Source organism: Uranotaenia lowii, chromosome 2 (genome assembly GCF_029784155.1).
Source record: "Uranotaenia lowii strain MFRU-FL chromosome 2, ASM2978415v1, whole genome shotgun sequence".
In the NCBI taxonomy this organism is placed as follows: domain Eukaryota; kingdom Metazoa; phylum Arthropoda; class Insecta; order Diptera; family Culicidae; genus Uranotaenia; species Uranotaenia lowii.
The window spans coordinates 332,166,527-332,187,947 of record NC_073692.1 but is presented as its reverse complement, the minus strand read 5'-3'; the positions used below and the strand labels follow the sequence as shown (position 1 = coordinate 332,187,947).

At 36.7% G+C, this 21,421-nt stretch overlaps 1 protein-coding gene across 1 annotated transcript; it reads left to right on the top strand.

Moving 5' to 3' along the window:
- Nucleotides 1–237: 237 nt before the first annotated feature.
- Nucleotides 238–13,552, top strand: LOC129746051 (cathepsin L). Its single transcript, XM_055739479.1, has 6 exons — nt 238–394; nt 547–704; nt 11,423–11,628; nt 12,040–12,161; nt 12,542–12,978; nt 13,045–13,552. Exons 2-6 carry the CDS (start codon nt 612–614, stop codon nt 13,204–13,206), a joined length of 1,020 nt encoding a protein of 339 aa, XP_055595454.1. The 5' UTR covers nt 238–394; nt 547–611; the 3' UTR covers nt 13,207–13,552.
- Nucleotides 13,553–21,421: the final 7,869 nt, after the last annotated feature.

Below are 21,421 nucleotides of genomic sequence, written 5' to 3'. Positions count from 1 at the left end.
TCAGATGTTTTAAAAATCGTTCGTTCATTACATAAATGAATTGGGTTGTTGAACAGGACCAATGAGAGAGAATGAGCTCCGGAGAATGAAGATGCTCAAACGCTCTCTTTTCTCTGGTGAATCCGAATCGCCAGTTTTGAAAAGGAAAAGCGAGAGAGTTTTACGCACAAAACAATGTAAACAAAGTAGAGAGAGTGTGAAGAGGTGAGCGAAAGAGAATATTTTGAATAGGGGATTAGGGAACCAAAACGGATTTAAACGAATCCTTCTGCATATTCGAGTTCATTCGGTGTTATTTGTTAACCAAGTGTGGAAGCTTACCCAAGCTGTGCAGTTGCTACAGTGAAAGTGTTACAAAGTGAAATAATTTCCATAACCAAGACTGATAGTTTAAGTAAGTGCTTCCGAGAAAGCTATGTTTCCAATATAAAAGCATCGATAAGATGATGCAACAACCCTTTCTGATAGTGATAGGGCCAATATCAAAACCCCTCCTTCATATAATAACTAACACATCCATTTTTGGCCTTTCTTTGTCGTTCGCAGTTGCAAATTAAATTCAACCATAGTGATACAAGAAGATCTCGACCCCGAGACTACCAAACGCAAATATGAAGATTTTGATTTTTTTGGTGGCTTTTGTGGCCGCGGCCAGTGCCGTCAACATCTTTGAGCTGGTCAAGGAAGAATGGACCGCGTACAAGGTGAGTTTTAATTTCCGTATTCAAAAAAGGTTCCTATGAAGTAGACAAAGCACTATTCCTAGGACATGGTGAATAATAATGTGAGAATTAGGCAATGATCGATTTGCGGAACTATTTAAACAGTCATTATTATTCATAGAATTGTTCCGAAGCCATTTTGCCCGATTTAATCAGGCGTTCTGGTTCAATGACGCAGTTCGAATTAGATTCGCATACAAGTCCAGCTCAATTTTTCTGGGTCAAAATGGTTCCGATTGTAAACGGAAGACACAAAAGAATCTTATCTCCTTTACGAATTACTTCATTTCTCCAGCATATTTTTCGGTTGCTAATTGAGAATCTTTAGACAAAAATATGAGGGTCCAAATAATATTTCATTAACTGTTGATTGTAGTAAAATACTCAATCCTCCATTTTATATAAGCTGGTGCATCTGGCTCTGGCTTTTAATGAATCATTCGAAATCGCAATTGCCAAAGCAGCAGGGTAAGAGGGCTAATGTGTGGGAACCAAATATCGTGGACAAGGAAGGAACGTAAAATCCCCGACAAAAACAAGTACAGTTCGACTACACTCTGGTCAGAGCAAAACAACACAGCTGACGACAATAAAAAAAGGCAAAGTTGTTGTTGTTGTGATCGAAAGATCTGTATAGGTACCAGAGACCAGCTGAAGTGATTATCAAGTGACTGAAAAGGGGGAGGATTCGTCTGACCGAATAATAATCATTTGAGCTTGGTTGTTTTTGTTAATGTTTGCCTTATCTCATTTGGTATGTGTAATTTCATGGATGCTTTTTGTTCGCACTGTGTTCTAAAAAACCGTTGAATGTGATAAAACACAAAGGCACAGTTTGATGTCAATAAGTTTATCAAACTTTAACGCACCACTCGACACCCAAAAATGTTGGCTGAAAAGGATTTTTTTTAATGTTGACGATAGATAAACTTTCTTTAAATTGTTCCTACTACATGTTTCACAGCGGATGCGAAACTATCACATACTTGAGAAACAAGAAATTCTTGAACGTATTCTAAAAAAAAAATTTGCAGCATTTGAAATTGCTGTCACCCTCTTATTTTGATTAAATACTTTTCATTCAAAGATTTATTTTCAGGAAATCTTAATTAAATACATCTAATGAATCCCATAAATGTTTGTCCTGAAATGCGATGATTCAATCATTTCGCTTTAATTAATTTATCAAATTGTGTTTATTCTGTTAACAAACAGTTTTACTCATGAAATAGAATGAAATAGCACAGAATTGAAAGCATTGTATTCTGCCTTAAGGCTAAATGCCGTTCCGGCCCTAAACCAGAATTGATCTCTATGGATTTTGCTATGAATGATGGTTCTCTATGAATGATAATAAAAGTTCTGGGATATTTTCTTTCTACTTTCGTACAACCGAGGCAGGTAGAAAAATATTCTCTTCTATTTTGTTAATCGTCGAATCTCTTTGGGTTGCAAAAATCAACCTCACCACAGGGAAGAAAGAAAATGATGAAACCATAAAAACAACCTTGCCACAAACACGTTTTCATTTCAAGTTGAACGCTACAGCTATACCTACGTTCAAGGGTGAGGACAGCTCCATTCAACACGGCGACGCATTTTAAGTCCGGTCTCTCCCGGTTGACCGCTAGCTGTCTCGAAAAACATAACAATTTATGCACTTACTCACTTATTTATATGACATCGAAGAAAGTGGCCTGCACGTGCCTGTGGGAAGATTCTGAATGGGGTAGCTTGTTTTCTACATTATTTTTAAACAAATATCAACTATTCTAAATATTTGTTTGAAAAGTGCTTGCTCAGAACAAATCTTTTTCAGGTTTAGAATGGGGCGAAAGAAAGTGAGCTCTCTTTCTTCACCACTCTACGCCTTCCCGTGCGATCGGCATTCGTCAGCAGATAGTACGAGAAATTGTGGAACGAACGTATTGTTTGTTTTGACTGGCAAACCGGAAAGAATTATGTTCAGCTCATTTGAAATGTTTAATCAATAGGACCGTAACATATTTGCACTCCAGCATGATAAGAAATGTGGCTCAAACCGTGAGAATTGTTAAGGCAAATATTGAGGTTTTGTAACGGGTATTTGTTATATAATTGAAAACGCTGTTCAATTCTCTTGTCCGGACCGTGTTAGAATACTGTGTTCAAGTCTGGGCCCCCTACCATGACGTCCATGCTAACCGCATCGAGCGAGTCCAGAAAAGCTTTTTACGTTACGCACTTCGAACGCTACGTTGGAACGATCCTGTCAACTTACCGCCATACGAGCAGCGGTGCAGGCTCATTGGACTGCCGACACTCGCTGAAAGGAGAACTCTTCTACAACGTTTGTTCATTTATGATCTTCTGATGAGCAACATAGATAGCAGGGAGTTGCTCGAGAAACTACAGATCAGTGCGCCGTCTAGAACATTACGCCATTACTATTTCCTAAGACTCCCAACTCATCGTACACAATATGGCCTTAATAACCCTCTGGAAAATTCATGTCGTCATTTTAATAATGTTTACCACATTTTCGACTTTAATTTAAGCAAGTGTTCATTTAGATTAAGGATTAGTTCATAAGTACACATCTGTGGGACATAGTCGAAGGTGAAATAATAATAAATAAATAAATAAATAATCATCAATCACTACCGCCTTATGAACAGTGAAGTTCAAAGATTAATGCGGCGCGTAATGTGAGATGACTCAAAATTTTTGCTTCGCCTAACTAACGCCTAACATTACGCTAAACGTCATACTCCCCTATAAAACAATTACACTTTCAATTTTCAAAAAAGCTTGGTAAAACATAAAATCAACGAATGAATTTGAAAAATTATGTATTTTTTTCTAAACTGAGTTATAATAAATTTTTATCTACATGAGTCACCACATGTGTTGTGTGGAACATTTAGAGAAGAATGCAACGAAGAAAATGAAGGTTTTTTTTTTTTTTTTTATAATTCGTTTATTTGAAACGGCTCATACCGAAGGTTTTAAGGAGCCAAAGTCAGTTTTTTTTTGTATTTACAATTCATTGTTAAAAACTAGAATAGATATAGAGAAAATAGTAAAGGATTGGTTAGAGACGGAGGTTTATAGCTTTTAAGAAGAGGTAGATTTCAAACATGTAATCAAGGTCTATCGCAGCTAATACATCTCTTACTGGGGTGTAGGGTGGTTTCCCTCGGGCCCGAAGGGAGTCCAATAAATCCGCTCTGGCGGCTAGATGGACCTCACATGACCAAACGATATGCTCGATGTCGTGGTAACCTTGGCCACAGCCACACAAATTGCTGCCAGCAATATTTAAACGATAGAGTACCGCATCCATGGAATAATGATTGGACATGAGACGAGAGAATATACGAATAAAATCCCGACTCAGGTCCAACCTATTAAACCAGGGTTTGAGGCTTACCTTTGGAATAATCGAGTGGAGCCAGCGGCCCTTCTCATCTTCGTACCATTTGCGCTGCCAGTTGACGAGAGCGTTTCGACGAATCAAAAAATAGAACTCATTGAAGGCAATTTGACGCTGATAAATATCGCCTTCAGTTGCACCCACCTTCGCTAGTGAGTCTGCCTTCTCATTGCCCACTATCGAGCAATGTGAAGGAACCCAAACGAAGGTGATGCTAAAGCAGCGTCTTGATAAAGCACTCAACGTTATCCGTATCTTCTCAAGGAAGTACGGTGAGTGCTTTCCGGGCTTTATTGAACGAATAGCCTCAACTGAGCTGAGACTGTCCGTTACAATGAAATAGTGTTCAACGGTTCGCGTGGCTATGTTATCCAGTGCCCAATGAATGGCTGCTAATTCAGCGATATACACGGAGCATGGAGATTGCAGACTATAAGATGCACAGGATATTTGATTGAACACTCCAAACCCGGTACACTCGTTTATGAAAATGAAGATTGTTTTTCCTTCAAAAACATCACGTAAGTACTAACCTAAACTCGTTGGGTTTGTTGACCTGTTGTCTCATCTGACCTAAAGATACTAGGTAGGGAAAATAACTAGTCTTCAATTTGATCCATTAGGCTAAATAATACGTGATTTTTAATGTAAACTTTTGATGACACGATGACAGCTTGACGCTGGACGATGGTCTCGTCTTCTGAAAAATTTAAATTCATTATCAATCATCTATTGTGTTCAATTAATTTCGTTAATTATCTTTTATTTCCATATTGTTGTTTCGAACATATTTTATTAAAACTCATTTTTTTTAATTTTTTAGTGATGAAAATAATTGGATTGGTTTAATAAAATCAGAGAGTTTTGATATTTCTGAAATTTTATTGTCTTTATTTTAATAGAGATAACTATTAAAAAACTGACAACACTCTTTAACATCAAAATACATAGTCTATAGGAGTAGCTTATATTTGAATACCACCAAATCTGTATTAAGCCTTTTTTCTCTTTGCCGGCCTGGGTATGAACAACCAAGCCACGAATCTTCCGCAACCAAGCCAGCCTTAGCAGACCAAGCTCTCAGAAACAAAACGTTCTCAAATAGTTTCAAAGCGATACTTGAGCAACACTTCTAAATGTTGTAGCTTGTTTTTAATCATAACTAATTAATTCTTATGTTGAAGTATCTGATTGTTTGAAAACTGTAAACCAAAACCAATAATCGCTCCATTTACAGAGATTTATCTCGCTTGATGCAAACAAATGATGTGGAAATTTTGATCCCCATCATTTGTTTGCAAAGAATGTGCTACAAGTCTACAACTGGTTGCTGTCAGGTCTATTGAAGCAATCAGTGATTGAGAAATATCGTTTTGATCAACTTCAAATGTGCTGTAAATTTATACTTCAGAAACATACAGCGCAGGGCCGTAGGAAGAACCGACTCATGGGGGGGGTTTTGGTGACTGATTATTATCTATGATTTTTTGCCCAACAAAGCACGATTAAAAATTATAAAAACAAATTATGTTTTATGATGATTCATTTTTATGTACTCATTGATAGTTTTCGCGTGAAATCATAACTTTAGAAAAATGGTCCACCTAAAGGGTGAGCTAGATTTTTATATTGAAACATTTAGAAACAAAATATGGAATTTGCTTTCATCGATTGTTAACATGTTTGAATTTGTTTAAGAATCTGGTAAATTTAAGTTATTCAACTTGAGCATAAAATAAGTTCATTTTGGGGAAGCCTTCAATTTTCTCTAAAAAAAAAGCTTATTCAATTCTCAAATCAAACAAGCTCAATCTTCCAAACCCTTTTGCAAGTTCCAAGATTCTAACCTTTGATGACAATAAATCAAATTTTCCAAAAAAAAAAAACATTTGCTTGATGCAAACTTGAAGAAACTAAAATTATGACTTTAATTTAAAATTTGGCTTAAAAAACTGCAATGTTAAAAATGTTGAGAAAATATAAAATTTTGTGCAGTTTTTTTAGGTGAAGATCAGGTATATATTTCTTTAAAAGCAAATATTTTTCATAAAGAATCAATTACATACTGAAATTCCGGTGGATGATTTTTTAAATTGAATTTGGAATGTTTTCCATAAAACAAAAGTTAGAAAATTAACCCAAATTAAAGATTTTCAGCTTAATTATGTGTACAAACTTATACTGATTAAAATATTTTAAATCTGGAAATTGAATAGCAGCAAATTTATAAGTTCACTAGCTGATCCCATACGAACTCCGTTTCGCTTTCAACTTGGAATACGTCATGAACTGTTTGTATGAAAGTCAATTTTCCAGATTCATTATAAAGTAATAATTGCAAAAATATTGGACGATCACTTCGTCTGTCGTCTTCTACTAAATTTGAAATCAGGAATCAAAAACCACGTGTATAAATTTCGACTAAATCATTGCATAATAACGCAATTATTGCCAAAAAGCTAAACTCCTTTCGGAAGCTCTTATACATATAATCTTTGATATCTGAAATCGATTGCCCTCCCCTCAAAACTCCCGTGTGCAAATTTTCAAAGCAATCCATTGTATAATAACGTCAATATTGCTAAAAACTGTGAAAAACTAATTTATATGGACGACCCCTTTCGTCGACCCCTGGCAAAATATTTGACATTTGAGATCGATTTTCCGTCCGTGAAAACTACCGTGTGGAAATTTTCATCCCAATCCGATGTATAATAACGTCAATATTGCAAAAATATTGAAAAGTTTATATGGACGACCCCCTTTGCCAGCCCCTTAAACTGAATTGAATACCTGAAATCCATTGCTCATCTCTCAAAACCCTCATGTACTAATTTTCGTCTGAATCCTATGTATAAAAACGACAATATTGCATTAACAGTGAATAGTTAACATGGACGACCCCTTTGGCCGACCCCTGATTTTAGTTTGGATAAGTGAAATCAGTTGATTGTCCCTAATAACTCCTATATGCAAATTTTCATCCCAATCCGATGTATAAAAACGACAATATCACTAAGATACTGAAAATTTAATATGGACGACCCCTTTTGCCGGCCCCTTACATTAAATTGGATACCTCAAATCGATTGCACGTCATTCAAAACTATCGTGTACCAATTTTCATCTGAATACGATGTATAATGACGTCAATATCGCAAAAACAGCGAGCAGTTAATATGGACGACCCCTTTGGCTGTCCCCTTATACAAAATTTTACACCTGAAATCGATTGCTCGTCTTTCAACACACTCATGTGCAAATTTTCAACACAATCCGACGAAAAATAACGTCAATATCGTGAAAACATTATTTGTCTTGTATGGACGACCCACTTCAGAAGGGGTCATCCGAAAATCTGAAAACATTTTTCATCCTTCCTGGTCCTAATGAGTATCCATGCCAAATTTCAGCTCTCTAGCTCTTAAGACGGCTGAGTCTATAGAGGACAAACAAACAAACAAACAAACAAACAAACATACAGAAATTGCTTTTTATATATATAGATGTTTTCTTGAATTCCTTAACAATTTTATGTTGATTGAAAAACTCACTCACATTTTTCTGGAGTTTCAATCTGAATTCTGAACCTGAATTCAAAAATTGAACTCTGAATCTGTTTCCGAATTTCTGTACGATTTTTGAAAAGTACAAAAAATACGATTTCCGAATCTTAATTCCAAATCAGAATTTTATGAGCCAAGTTTCAGAGCCCTCATTTACGAATCTTTTAAATAAATTCTGTAGTGCAGGTTTATTCCTAATTCATTTATTTAAATTATGTATTTTCAATCTGTCTTGTGATTCTGAATTAACATGTGAATTTCAAATGATGAATTTGAATTTGAGTTTCAAATGATGAACTTGGATGTTTAATGTTTTGTGTTAGGATAAAGTTTAAGAACTTCGAATTTGAATTTAGAACAAATTTTTTCTTTCTTTCATTTTCGAAAAATCAAAATTATCATTATAATATCATAATTAAATCATAATGTAATATATCAGAAATATAACCAAAATATATCGAAAATGGATATGATTTTCGATAAACATGATTTAAATTGATATGAAATGCAAAACCGAATTTGAACCAGGATTTCAAAGCAGCTTTTCATTCCTAATTTCTTATGATTATTCGAACTGAAAATCAAGAATCCAGAGCTTGATACAGAATCAAAAATACGAAAATATATAGAAATAAAATTTTGGTTATGGGAATATGGAAGCGGAACCTCCAAAAGGGGTTTAATTTAAAATTTTATATTTGGACCTGAATTTCTATGATATAGTAGTTCTGGCAACCTTATTTTATGAACAAATGAGAAAGTTTTGAAAAACTGTTGCAGAATTTTGAACTTTGGATGGATTTTTGAGGTTTTGGCATAAGTCTTAGTATAGATTGTTACTCTTGAATAACTTTACACTATTATCATAATTTGATAATGAATTTAAAATTTTGAGTGTAGAGTAGAATACCTCCCTTGCGTTTTTGGACCCTCATGGGGGGTGTTTAACCCCCAAAACCCCCCCCGTTCCTACGGCCATGATACAGCGTATGTGAATTTCTATTGAACCAACTTAGATGACATAGTCAAATCAACCAGGAAGCGATCTGTTCTAACAATCGACACCTAAGAAATCCTTCGTTATTGAATGAACCTCAAAAGATGGCTGATTTGTCTAACGAGGCGTTCGTAAATTGTTTTTTATGTCCAAGTGAATGACATTGTAAAAGCAAATGAAAATATGTATTGGGTATAATAACAATGAACCAACAAAGTGAGTTTTTTTTTCAGTCGGTCTTAAGGCAATTTCGCGGAAATAATTGAAATGGTAGCTTCATTAGCTTCAATTTCTATCTGATAGAAAATACAAAGAATTAAATCTTCCATCAGCCAACTCCTTCGGAACTACCTAATTAGTCGATTTATTCCTGCCATGTTTCTCAATGTTCGTCTGCTGTAAATATTGATCTAAAATGCTCAAAATCCTAAAATCTATACAGGGCTCTTTTAAGATCAAACAACCTTTTAGGCAATAAGCGGAAACAATATTACAATGCCACAAGCTTGTTAATAACAGTGATGATTAGAGAGGGTCCCAAAAGACTTCCCTATGGAATAATACTATTCACCACGAATATCAGGGTTATCCGGTGTTGTGAAATGATCAGTTCGAGCTCAACATTCGTAGTACCGAAGCATGTTGAGCTAGGTGACGGTTCAATGATTTTTAACAGAAAAGCACCTCATTTTCATGAAAATTCTCAAAATCAGCGCTTATTATGCACTTATATTTTCAATTTCATACACATTGAATCTTTTCTCCTGTGGTCGAGAAGATGTTGTCCTATATTTTCAAGAGCTGAAATTACAGGACAGATTTCAGGATAGCAAAACAGCTCCGGAAAACAACTCTCAAAATCACCTGTAGGTTCGAAACCGTTTTCTCCTATGCATTCAAAAAGGTTTTGTCCTGAGATTTGTTGTGGCTTTTGGGTGGTATCCCTTCCCCCAATTCTATTTAAGGTACACCGGGGTAAGTGGGAACGGTTTTCAACTTTAAAAAATCAGCAGTGGATCAATTTTGATAAAATCGCATTCAATGAGATGCAAAACATGTTGTTTACAAATGCTGAAGAAATGAGCTTGATAGACGAAAAGCGAAAAAAGTTATCACGTGAATTGTTATGGACTGCTGATGTCTTCACTTACCCCGCCTTATGGAGTAAGTGGGGACAGTAGATTTTCCCTTTGATTTCTCAGGAAATTTTCAACAAATTTGTATTTTCTTGGTTGAATACGTTACTTTATTGCTCGAACCGTCCAAAATTTTGAAAAAAGTTCATGCTAGTGATATTGTGTGTAATTTATGTTACAACACACGAGATCCGATTTAATCGAAAATATATACTTATTCCAGAAAACACAAGTAGTTTTACCAACTTTTTATTATCCGAATGCTAAATACAGCAAAAATGTATTGAATGAAGGAGAGAAACTTGAAAAACTGTTTAAACATTTTAGATCTTTGCAAATAAACTATTTTTTCTTAATTTTTAATCGTCGTTTCTTTTTCTAACTGGTTGTCTCTAATGTAAGGATTGTTTCAATGTAGAGTTTTTCGTCAAGAGCCAGCTAGTTTACGAGAAATTTGCGATTGAAAAACATGCACATCAACTTCACATCGTAGTTAAAAATAGAAAATTATCGAAAAGTCATCGTAAACATCCGTTATGGTCGGAACCGTATCTCTTTTACAGTTATTGGATAGAGTACAAGTAAATTTAACATTCTGCATTAAAAGTTTCAAAAAATAGTTGACAGTATTATTTTAGTAGCCACCGTCCCCAGCCGGTGTACATTATTCAATTTTAAAAATCAATCCCAATGCCAAGGATATACTAAGATTAGATCATACTAGATTAGAATTTTGTCATCTTTACAATTATAAAAAAAGGAGAAAAGTTGATTATTGTGCGGGTGACTCAACTCATCGTTGAGTTTTTTTTTTCAACCCCAGTGTGAAAGGTTGAATAATTTCAATTCGAAGAAACGCTGCGAAAGACTCAAATCACTGGAGTATACCGTTTTATTAACTGGAACTGGTAATTCGTATCCGAAATGAAAACCTGTTTTTTTTTATTGATGATATGTCGGTAACGCAGTCGGAACTCTTAAATATTTGTATTCGATTTATTCTTTTCGATTATGTCCAGCTGCATGAGACGTTCGTGCAGTTTTTTTTTAATTTTCATACTAAAAAGTGACGGTTTTTTTCAAAGCGGCACCCTCCAGATTGGTGCCATTAGGTGAAAAAATGATCGTCTGAAAGTTTCAGCTCAATTGCGAAATGCGGAAAAATCACACTTTCAATTGCACTGTAAACTCGTACCACGTTACGCGTCTACAAACTTCTTCCTCATTGTTTTAACTGTAAATTTTGCAATTTTGGGCTAAATAGCATTCTCTACATATTTTAGACCATAAAGAGTGTATGTTGATTTTTCATACATTTTGCCAAGAATCTCCATACAAATTTGAACTTAATTGCTCCAGCCAGTGCTTCAGCCAATTGAGCTGAAACATTCAGATAGTTATTCTTCACCTAATGGCACCAATCGGGAGGGGAGGATGCCGCGCCAAAAATTAGGTTTTTTTGTTATGGGCCGGTCTAGTGTGTAGGTTGTTCAAAATTTGTTACTTCATATCAAAAACCTCCAGAAAAAAAACAAGTTTTGTCGTTATGCTTAGATTGTTACATTATAGAATTTATTTTTTTCCAGATGCAACATCGCAAAAAATACAACAGCGAGAGCGAAGAGAAGCTGCGATTGAAGATCTACGTCCAGAACAAGCACAAAATCGCCAAGCATAATCAGCGCTTCGAGGCGGGACATGAAAAGTACCGCCTGAAGGTCAACAAGTATGCTGATATGCTCCACGAAGAGTTCGTCCAAACGCTCAACGGATTCAACCGAACCTCCTCAAAGTAAGTTTGTCACGAACAATGAGCATGACTGTATGTCTGAGGAAGTGCAATGAGTGATCGTTTGCCTCAATTGACATCTTGTAGTAGTTATATGTAATAACAGTTGTTCGGTTCCGTTGGAACTTGCTTCCTAGAACGCAATTTGACGACAATGATTCACCTCTTCCAGTTGCTGTTGTAACATAATCTCGTTAACCGCGCGCGAGTAGATATACGGTGCTTTGTTGCCGACACACTTGTCCAAATAGAAACGCGCCAGAATAAAATACCGAAGAATGAATCAAATTACCGACTGGCAAATTCAACAACTCTCTTTAAACAAAAATGACGTTATTTCGTTCTTTATTTTCGTTCCGTTCCGCAAAACGAATCTAACGAGATTTTTTTCGCAAAAAAAACTTTTGTCAACAGGAAACTGCTCAACAGTGTGCTCATCGAGGAACCGATAACGTTCATTGAACCTGCCAATGTAGAGGTGCCAACGACTGTCGACTGGCGCAAAAAGGGAGCTGTTACCCCAGTGAAAGATCAAGGTGGGCATTAATAATCATCATAAATATAGGTCACAGATAAGCTCAAAAGAGTTTTGGAGTGGCCAATTTGATTAGCAAGCGTAACAGCATTAAAGCATGTCTGGTTCAAGACTGACAGGAAATTGGGCAGAAAGAGATCTGTTCAACCATTTCTATAGAATTGAGAGCTGCTAGTTATTCGACTCAATTAAACCTGATTTTATTTTATATTCAATTTCTTATTTTCTCCAAACATAATCAAGTATTTCAGAAACATGTTTCAAAGATTTCTCTCACGTTTCTTGTGGCTTTGAGACATTGCTAATCCTAACTACTGCATTATTTTCACAAAAGCAATGCCACTCAACTCAAATCTCACCTTATGTTAATCACGATAACAGGACACTGCGGTTCCTGCTGGTCGTTCTCGGCAACCGGTGCCCTGGAGGGACAACACTTCCGCAAAACGGGCAAATTGGTTTCGCTGTCGGAACAAAATCTGGTCGACTGCTCGAGCAAATACGGCAATAACGGATGCAACGGCGGCATGATGGACTTCGCCTTCCAGTACATCAAGGACAACAAGGGTATCGATACGGAGAAGTCCTACCCATACGAAGCCATCGACGATACCTGCCACTTCAACCCGAAATCGGTTGGCGCTACCGATAAGGGCTTCGTTGATATCCCTAACGGTGACGAGGAGGCCCTGAAGAAGGCTCTGGCCACCGTTGGACCCGTTTCGGTTGCCATCGATGCTTCCCACGAATCTTTCCAGTTCTACTCTGAGGGAGTGTACTACGAGCCGCAGTGCGATTCTGAGAACCTGGACCATGGTGTAAGTTTTAAACAAATTGGCCCTAATTATGCGAAAATTTTCAACTAATCGTTACCCTTTCTCTAGGTATTGGCTGTCGGTTATGGTACCAGTGAAGACGGACAGGACTACTGGCTGGTGAAGAACTCTTGGGGAACCACCTGGGGAGATGGTGGCTACGTGAAGATGGCTCGTAACCGTGATAACCATTGTGGTATTGCTACTTGTGCTAGCTACCCAGTTGTCTAGGCTAATTCGTCGTTTGAGCGAGTGAGTGTGCGTGTTATTTGATGATAGAGTAGCAGCATTACGCAGTAGAAAGTGAATTTGTGGCGGAAGTGTTTCTTCTTCCGACACGTATTATTTTTTTTATTTCGAACAAGATTTTTCTTTTAAATTTTATCCCTACCATTGCCATTGCGTAGACACAATTCGCCGATAAATTTCCAACTCGATAATGTTCATTTCAATTTGTGTCAACGGTACATTAATTTGCCTACGAAAGTCGTGCCTAGATTTTTATCTGTGAATATATTGATCTGTAAGCTTACGTATTACAAACATGTTTCGTGATATGTGAAACGTAAATTAATAATTCCTGGTGTAAATTATTTAGATGACAATACCTTAGTACTTAATTGTTTGAGTAAAAAATCATGAAAAGTGTTTGGTCGACAACCAGAAAAGTATGTATAGTGCTTTTAACTACTCCAGCTCACACGGTAGTGTAACAAATTTCTGCTGAGTATCGCGATTGAAGAATCCAACTGTAAAGCGGTTCTTGGAAGCGAACTTGTTGGGCACCTGGAGGACGCTGTCGGAAATAATATGGTAAGTGTTTCTGCTTTTTTAACAATTTAAATATCTTGATAATTCATTTTAGTTTATACCCAGTAATTGGCCACTAAAAAATTTCCGAGGTATTTTCAAAAAAATTAGAAACTCAAACGATTCAGATAGAAAGAGATATACTCCAATTTAATAACCCCTCACCCTTTTTTGGAGATGATGGAGAAAAGAGGTGTCATACAAAATTAATTGGTCCAATAGTTTCTGAGTTCTTGAAGAATACAGATAAAAATTCTCTATTTTCTAGAGATCTTAGCAATTTTGACTAAGCTTCAAACAACGATTAAACGCTTTTAACAAAAAACATATCTCCAGTTATTTTAGATTGCAAAGACTGTAATATAGGCTTGCCAGATACTTTCAGAAAAAAGCGGGACATTTCACAAAGAAAAAGCGGGACACAGCCGAAAAAAGCGGGACATTTAAGAAAATCGTTTAAAAAAAACTTTATTGTGTAGCCAAACTTATTATTTTAGACAAAATATTTCAAGTCGTACATGAAAATGGCGGATTTGATACCATGAAAAAACCTTTTAGTAATTTGTTTTAAAATAAGTTTGTTTGGTAATTTGTTCAAAAATATGAACACTCAAGAAAATTGCCATCACCTTTAATCTTAATATACTTTGGACAATTGAGTCGAAAAAGGTGGTGTATAATATAACTCAATTTTACTAAGTTTCCGGCACAAAAAATAATCTCTTCGATTCTAAAACCTTTAATGAAATGGAGGCAACTCAAACAACATTTTCTTCATACATTGGTTGAACTTAACTGAATCAAAATCTTACTGTAATGCTAGTGCTTCAGGATTATTCAGTATTGCCTTAAACAAACTATGAAAAATGCTGCTTATTTTGAGAAATATCAAGCAACATTTCAGGTTTAATAACAGGCTAGAAGACCAAGTTTAAGTTTCAAATGTGACCTGAAGATTCTCTTAAATCAATCAGTTTTACTTGGGAAAGATGTATTTGAAAGATTTTCTGTTCATCATAGAATTCAAATTGAGACTAAAGTTTGATTTTGTCCAGTGTTAGTCAGTTACTTTGTAAATTTTTCTAAGAAAAAAAGCGGGACATTTTGAGGAAAATGCGGGACAGCGGGACACTCAACAAAAAAGCGGGACATGTCCCGCTTTTGCGGGACGGATGGCAACCCTACTGTAATATGAACTCTCAAATGCAATCAACGATAAAATTTTCGACTTGCCTCATTTGGAGTTACCGTAGCTCTAAAAGAGTCATTTAACAAGACAAATTAACTTATAAAATTAAAAAAAATACAAATATTGGTAATCCGTTTTACGCAAAAGATGCGTCTTATAATTATCTAAAATCTTGCTACATAAATATTTTTTATAAAATATCATCCAGAAAAGATATAAGTAACAAAAAATCCGTTATTTTTCGTAGGGTCACCCACCCTAACTTCATTAAAACAAACTGCCATAAAACTTTCAGTTTAAGAGAGAGATGTTTAGTGTCTTCGGCACAGTTTCATGCATTATTCAGTTCTACAATATTACTGAGTAGTACAATGTAGGCCTCTATCTTATTACAGTTGGAAAATAATTTTATTATGTCTGAAATTAGCGGTATAATGTTTAGCGGAATACTATTTTGGCGGTTTACCATTTGGCACCTTAAACGCAACATGACTATTGGCGGTTTGGTCGATTTGGCGGTTTACCATTTGGCAAATGGCCTTGTTTGGCGGTGTTATTTTTTGCGGTATGAGTCTTTTCGCGGTTTGTCTTTTTGGCAATATGCAACATTTCGCGGTAAAGTATTTGCTCAGAAATATACTGAGCAAATCGGTAGCAAATTTTGAATAGGGCGAATGCGCCAAATGTAAACAAACTGAGTTATCAACTGGGTGAAAAAGTACGTTCAATTTTTTTTCAGGAATTTTCATCCTATTGGATGATTCATCCCATCTCCTACCGTGGCTAGTGTACTTTTTACTTTTGTATTTTTTTTGGGAAGGGAATGGATAGGGAAAGATAGGTGGAATGATGTTTATATTTCTTCCTAGATGCTGCTGCTTCGGAGGAAGTACGTTCGAAGACCTACATTTCGATGGTATAAAGTTATTTAAAGAATATTTGGTTTTCGAGAAATAAAGGAAACAAAATAATATTTTTGCTGGGAGCTTATGGAGCTGTCAAACATCGAACGCGTTTTTCTCGAAACAACAATGTTGGCGCATTCGCCGTATTCAAAATTCGATACCGAAATGTTGTATCCAAATCTTTTTTTCTGATTTCGAAACGTAAAGCGTAGGACCATACATCATTCTAGTTCGAACGCGCAGCGTGAGGAGGCGGCCTCTCAGTTCTGATCTATGTTTCTGAGACGGCCCCGTTTTTCTAGCTCTACTCAAAGACCTAGAAGACGGGCCCTCGTTTTAGAGATTACCCAAAGCTTGGGATGATCCTCGTAAGAACATCCTCGTAATTATGGGCCTTATTACATAAGACGGGCCCTCGTTTTAGAGATTACCCAAAGCTTGGGATGATCCTCGTAAGAACATCCTCGTAATTATGGGCCTTATTACATAAGACGAGTCGATTAAAGGCTGCCACACAATACAGCGTCGATCGTCGCGTCGCGTTGACATTTAATTTTGAGGATGCCATTTTCCGTTTGAGTCGCCACAATGGTGCGTCGCGTCAGCGAAGGCATTGTACTAAAACGCAAAACTTGTTCTAAACGGCAGCGTTTTCGAGCGTCGACGTTTTGGTTTTGAAAAATATCAAAATTTAAGCGCGTTAGCATGGGTTTGAACTAATCGTATTTGATATTTTTCGTCAAAGATTGACACAAACAGATTCAAAAATCATATCATCGTTATTTTATGTCTTCGATGATACACATTTGTTGAAAAACGTCATTGAAATTTATTTTTAACATTATAATGATAATGATGAAATTACATATAAAGCGTTTTTTAGAAATATTAACTTGATTTGTATGTTCCCGTTTTTTTTAAATAAAAATAAATGAAACATTTTGCGTTGGAGTTTGCGAGTTTTCTCTCAATATTTCCCTGTCAGCCCTGTCAGTGGACGCTATATTGTGGTGCGAAAATTGTAGAGTGCGTCGCGTCAGCGTTTTAGTACACAACGACGGCGTTGACAGCTGACGTGACGTGACGGACGACGCGGTATTGTGTGCAGGGGTGTCAGGTGGTTTCATCAAAAATCAGGACAACGCGGGGTTAAAAATCAGGATTTTTCAGGACACCTCTTGATTTATGAAAATAATAAGGATTTCGGTAAAGATTGCATAATTTAAGCCGCAATACAGGTGCTGTATACACCTCGATTTATGCAACTACAGCACGGAGCTTGTTGGCTGGCCGATAGTTCATATCGGAAACACCATATACATATCATCTGAACCGAAGATTACCATCTGTTAATTGGTTTTAACTATTTTATGACCCTCTTATTCGATTTTCTCATAGTTTAACTACAAATTCGATCATATTAAAGAACTTTTTATGAAAATCAGGACAAATCAGGACATTTTAGGGGCTAATTTTCAGAAATCAGGACAAATCGAGAGTTTTTGAAAAATCAGGACGGGCCCTCGAAAATCAGGACAAATCCTGATAAATCAGGACACCTGGCACCTCTGATTGTGTGGCTGCCTTAACACGACTCGACTCCAGTCACTGTCGAGTCGAGCGAAATGTCGTATTACGGGAGTCGAGTGAAACAGCAGAGTCACGAACCTTCAAGCACTCGACTTAGTAGAGCTACTCGACTGAAATTCGACTCGACTCAACTACTGTAATACCAAAATGGCTCACTCGAGTAAAATGACTCGTGACTCGTCTTATGTAATAGGGCCCTATGATCCATGATTCTAGGCCGGACTTTTGAACATTTGAAACAGACCGCGAAGTGACTCAGTTGCCATACATCCATACCGCCAAGATAGACTTATTCACAAACTGGGAGACCGCGTAATGTTACAAACCGCTGAAAGGCAAACCGCAAAAAGGGCCATATGCCAAATGAGATACCGCCAAGTGTTACAAACCGCCAAATGGTAAACCGCCAAACAGGTTCATACGCGAAATGTCATACCGCCAAAACGAATACCGCGAAGTGGTTTACTGGGGGCTGTGATACAATCGACCGCCTTTAGTTGTTGTAAAAGTTTGTCGAAGACATCAAATGCATCAAACTTAAGGTGAAGACGCTAATAATTATTGCCTGCTAAATTTCATTTCTGGACTACTGTGCAACGGTTTTTATCACGAGATTCCGAAATTGTTCATTTAAATGATAGCTTGGAGCATACCCGTAGGAACAGGGGGGGGGGGGGGGGGCGGATTTGGGCTCCTCCCATGAGGGTCCTAAAAAGCAAAATTTTAAATCAAACGACGAAAATTGCACATTTTGTGATAATGGCGAAACGGAATCTCTAACCCACAAGTTCTGCACATGTACTCGAGTCGGACCGGCTTGGACGGTTCTTCAGAAGAGAATAGCAGCAGAGAATATTTCACAACTCAATTTGTTTTTTAAAGTTTGATTTAAAATGTGAATGAGAACAAACCCGGCTTTTCCAATGAAATCCGGGCAACCGGGTCAGACTGGATTTTTCCCAAATTTTATATCAAATTCGGGCATATTCATATTATTTGTCGGACAATCTGGCAACCTTATCATAGTAATTCAGGTCTGAATTTAAATTTTAAATTAAACCCATTTTGGAGGTTGATTCTAAAGCATGGATCACTACAAATCTGGACGCATTAAAAGGGGTCTATCTCGGAGCTATGTAAACGAAATAAAAATGTTTTGTACTTGAAATGTAGGGTTTTTATTGCACTTTAAAGGAAAAATAATAAAAAAAATTATTCCGATGTTGTTTTGATGAATTTTCGAACTTTTGGTTGAGTATTACTCATTATAGTTTGAACATCCTATTAGGATATATTGACAGTTTTACACGAACACCACCTTAGCAGGAGGCCTCAGCCCTAACCTCAAACCATGGGAGAACAGAATCAATTTTTGAGAAGGGCGCTCGATAAACGCAATTTTGCGGTACTAATATCGACGAATTCGCCCTGTGGAAAAGCGACACACAGATGCTCGTGTTTCGATTTTTTTTGGTGTTCAGGGCTGCCAAGTGCATTGATATTTGGAAAATGATTATATTTTTTTTAATTGCATTTTTAGTGAAAAACGTTTTTATGCACTGAGAATTTGCAACTCCCTCGTAGATTTCTATTCGAATGTGAAATTAAACGCAACATTTATCTGAACTGAATAACAACTGTCTGTATTGCACACTTAAATGATGTAGCGAATTATGTGGATATGTTTAAAAAAAATCAGAGCATACAGGCTATTATTATCATAGTCAACATAGACGAGGCTTTCATTAATTCACTTTTTTTGGTAGCAGTGATTGATTTTGCATTCGTTTAGAAGTTAGAAACAACTTTTTTTAATTTACCGGGAGGTACATGAAAATATACATATTTCAGATGTTTTAAATTCACCTTGAAAGTTCATTGGCAAAAAATGATCTTCATATATTTAGAGACGCCCCGTAATGAATTCAAACGTTATCTGTTTATGGTTAAAAAAATTCAATCATTTCAGAAAATTATATTACATTTTAACAAAAAAACAAACAAATACTGATTTTAGTAACGCACCTAGCATCACTAGTGAGGCCATCAGCTCATCAAAGTTTGAGGTTATGGCTGAGGCCAATTTTTCGCCAATACTATCGCCCGTATATACCCTTATTCGCTGACCTCAGCGGCCATTTTGTTCCACAATCTCTTCATCTCTGTTGCTTCCCGAGTCGTCCTACCATTCTTCTTCATCTTCTGCTTGACAATTGCCCAAAATTTTTCGATAGGGCGGAATTGAGGGCAGTTGGGTGGGTTGATGTCCTTTTCGACAAAATCCACCCGTTGGCCCAATACCACTGTAGAACCTCCTAGGCGTAGTGGCAGCTTGCCAAATCTGGCGAAAACTTAACTAGTCCTTTGTGAGATCTAATGTACGAAAAAAAAAAGTTTTTCAGGCATTCCTCCTTGTAAATTTCGGAGTCCATGGTCTTGTTTTTCACAAAAACCGGAATTTTTCGTCCGCAGCTGCAAATACCTTGCCAGATCAAACACTTTCTTGCACACTCATCAGCAAAAACGAATTTGAAGTTGCCGGGGACATCACCATGACCAGTGCAGTGCACCACTGCAGTGGATTTACATATTTTTTGGCCAGAAAGCTGCCCAAAATCCATCTTCACATACGTTTCGTCATCCATGAGGATGCATCCGTCGAACTTCGTTGGAATCTTCTTGTATAACTTGCGGGCACGTCCTTTGGCTACTAAATTCTGCTTCAATGTCCGGTTTGGTTGTTTACTGGTCCGATAGGATCGTATTCTTTCGCGTAGACGAATTCTGCTGACGGTGCACCGGTCGGCGTTGAATTTCTTGGCAATGTCATAGTCCTACTACCCTGTGTTTTCCTTGATCGTTCTCAACACCTTCAAATGCAGTTTCTGATTCTTAGGTCCACTATAACGCTTGGTATGAACCTGCCGATCTATAGTACGCATCTCACGGAAACGTTTGAGAACGCTACACACGGTTGATTTGACAATTTTTAACGATTTCGCGATTTTTGAACCCGACCACGTCGGGTTTTTGACGTGGGTGTTCAAAATTTATTTTCATCTCGCGGCTTCCATCACGTGTAACTTTTTTGAAACAAAACGAATCGTAATGAAATTTTCAGCACTGGTAGAAGAAACATTCCAGAGTGCCTCCAGTAGGGTGGGTGCATATTGAGGAAAAGTAGGCAAGGGGTACCAAAAGTTTCTCATTAGTGGGGGGTGAAGACGGTGCGCTTTTTGACAGCGAATTGTTCGCCTACCATGCCTACGATTACGATTGCCTGTCACGCCTGTCACAAGATGGACGATTCCGTGCATTGGTATAAGAACACACCTGAAGCTTTACCCGCCTCGAAACATTCCTCTACAAAGTGCTGCCAAAACATTCCAGATCCGACAACTAGGAGCACTATGGTAAAATAAATAGTGCGTCCAGATTTGTAGTGATCCATGCTTTATATTCTCATAACAAAAATTGAATTTCTACATATTTTTGTATTTCTGATTCTGTATCAAGTTTAGGATTCTTGATTTTCAGTTCGAATAATCATAAGAAACTAGGAATGAAAAGCTGCTTTGAAATCCTGATTCGGTTTTGCATTTCATATCAAATTTGAATCATGTTTTTCGAAAATCATTTGCATTTTCAATATTTTCATAATAATTATCTGAATATGAAAAAAAGAAGATTTTTTTTTACATTTTATATCGAAGTTCTCAAACATTATTCTAAAACAAAATTTAAACAACAGCTTCTAAGTGGTGATCCAAAATTGAAAACTCAGATTCAGATTCATCATTTGAAATTCACATTTGAATTCTAATTCACAATACAGATTTAAAATAAATAATTGAAAAAATGAATTAAGATTAAACCAGCGATACAGAATTTAAATAAAAGATTCATGAATGATGGCTCTAAAACTTGGCTCATAAAATTCTGATCTGGAATT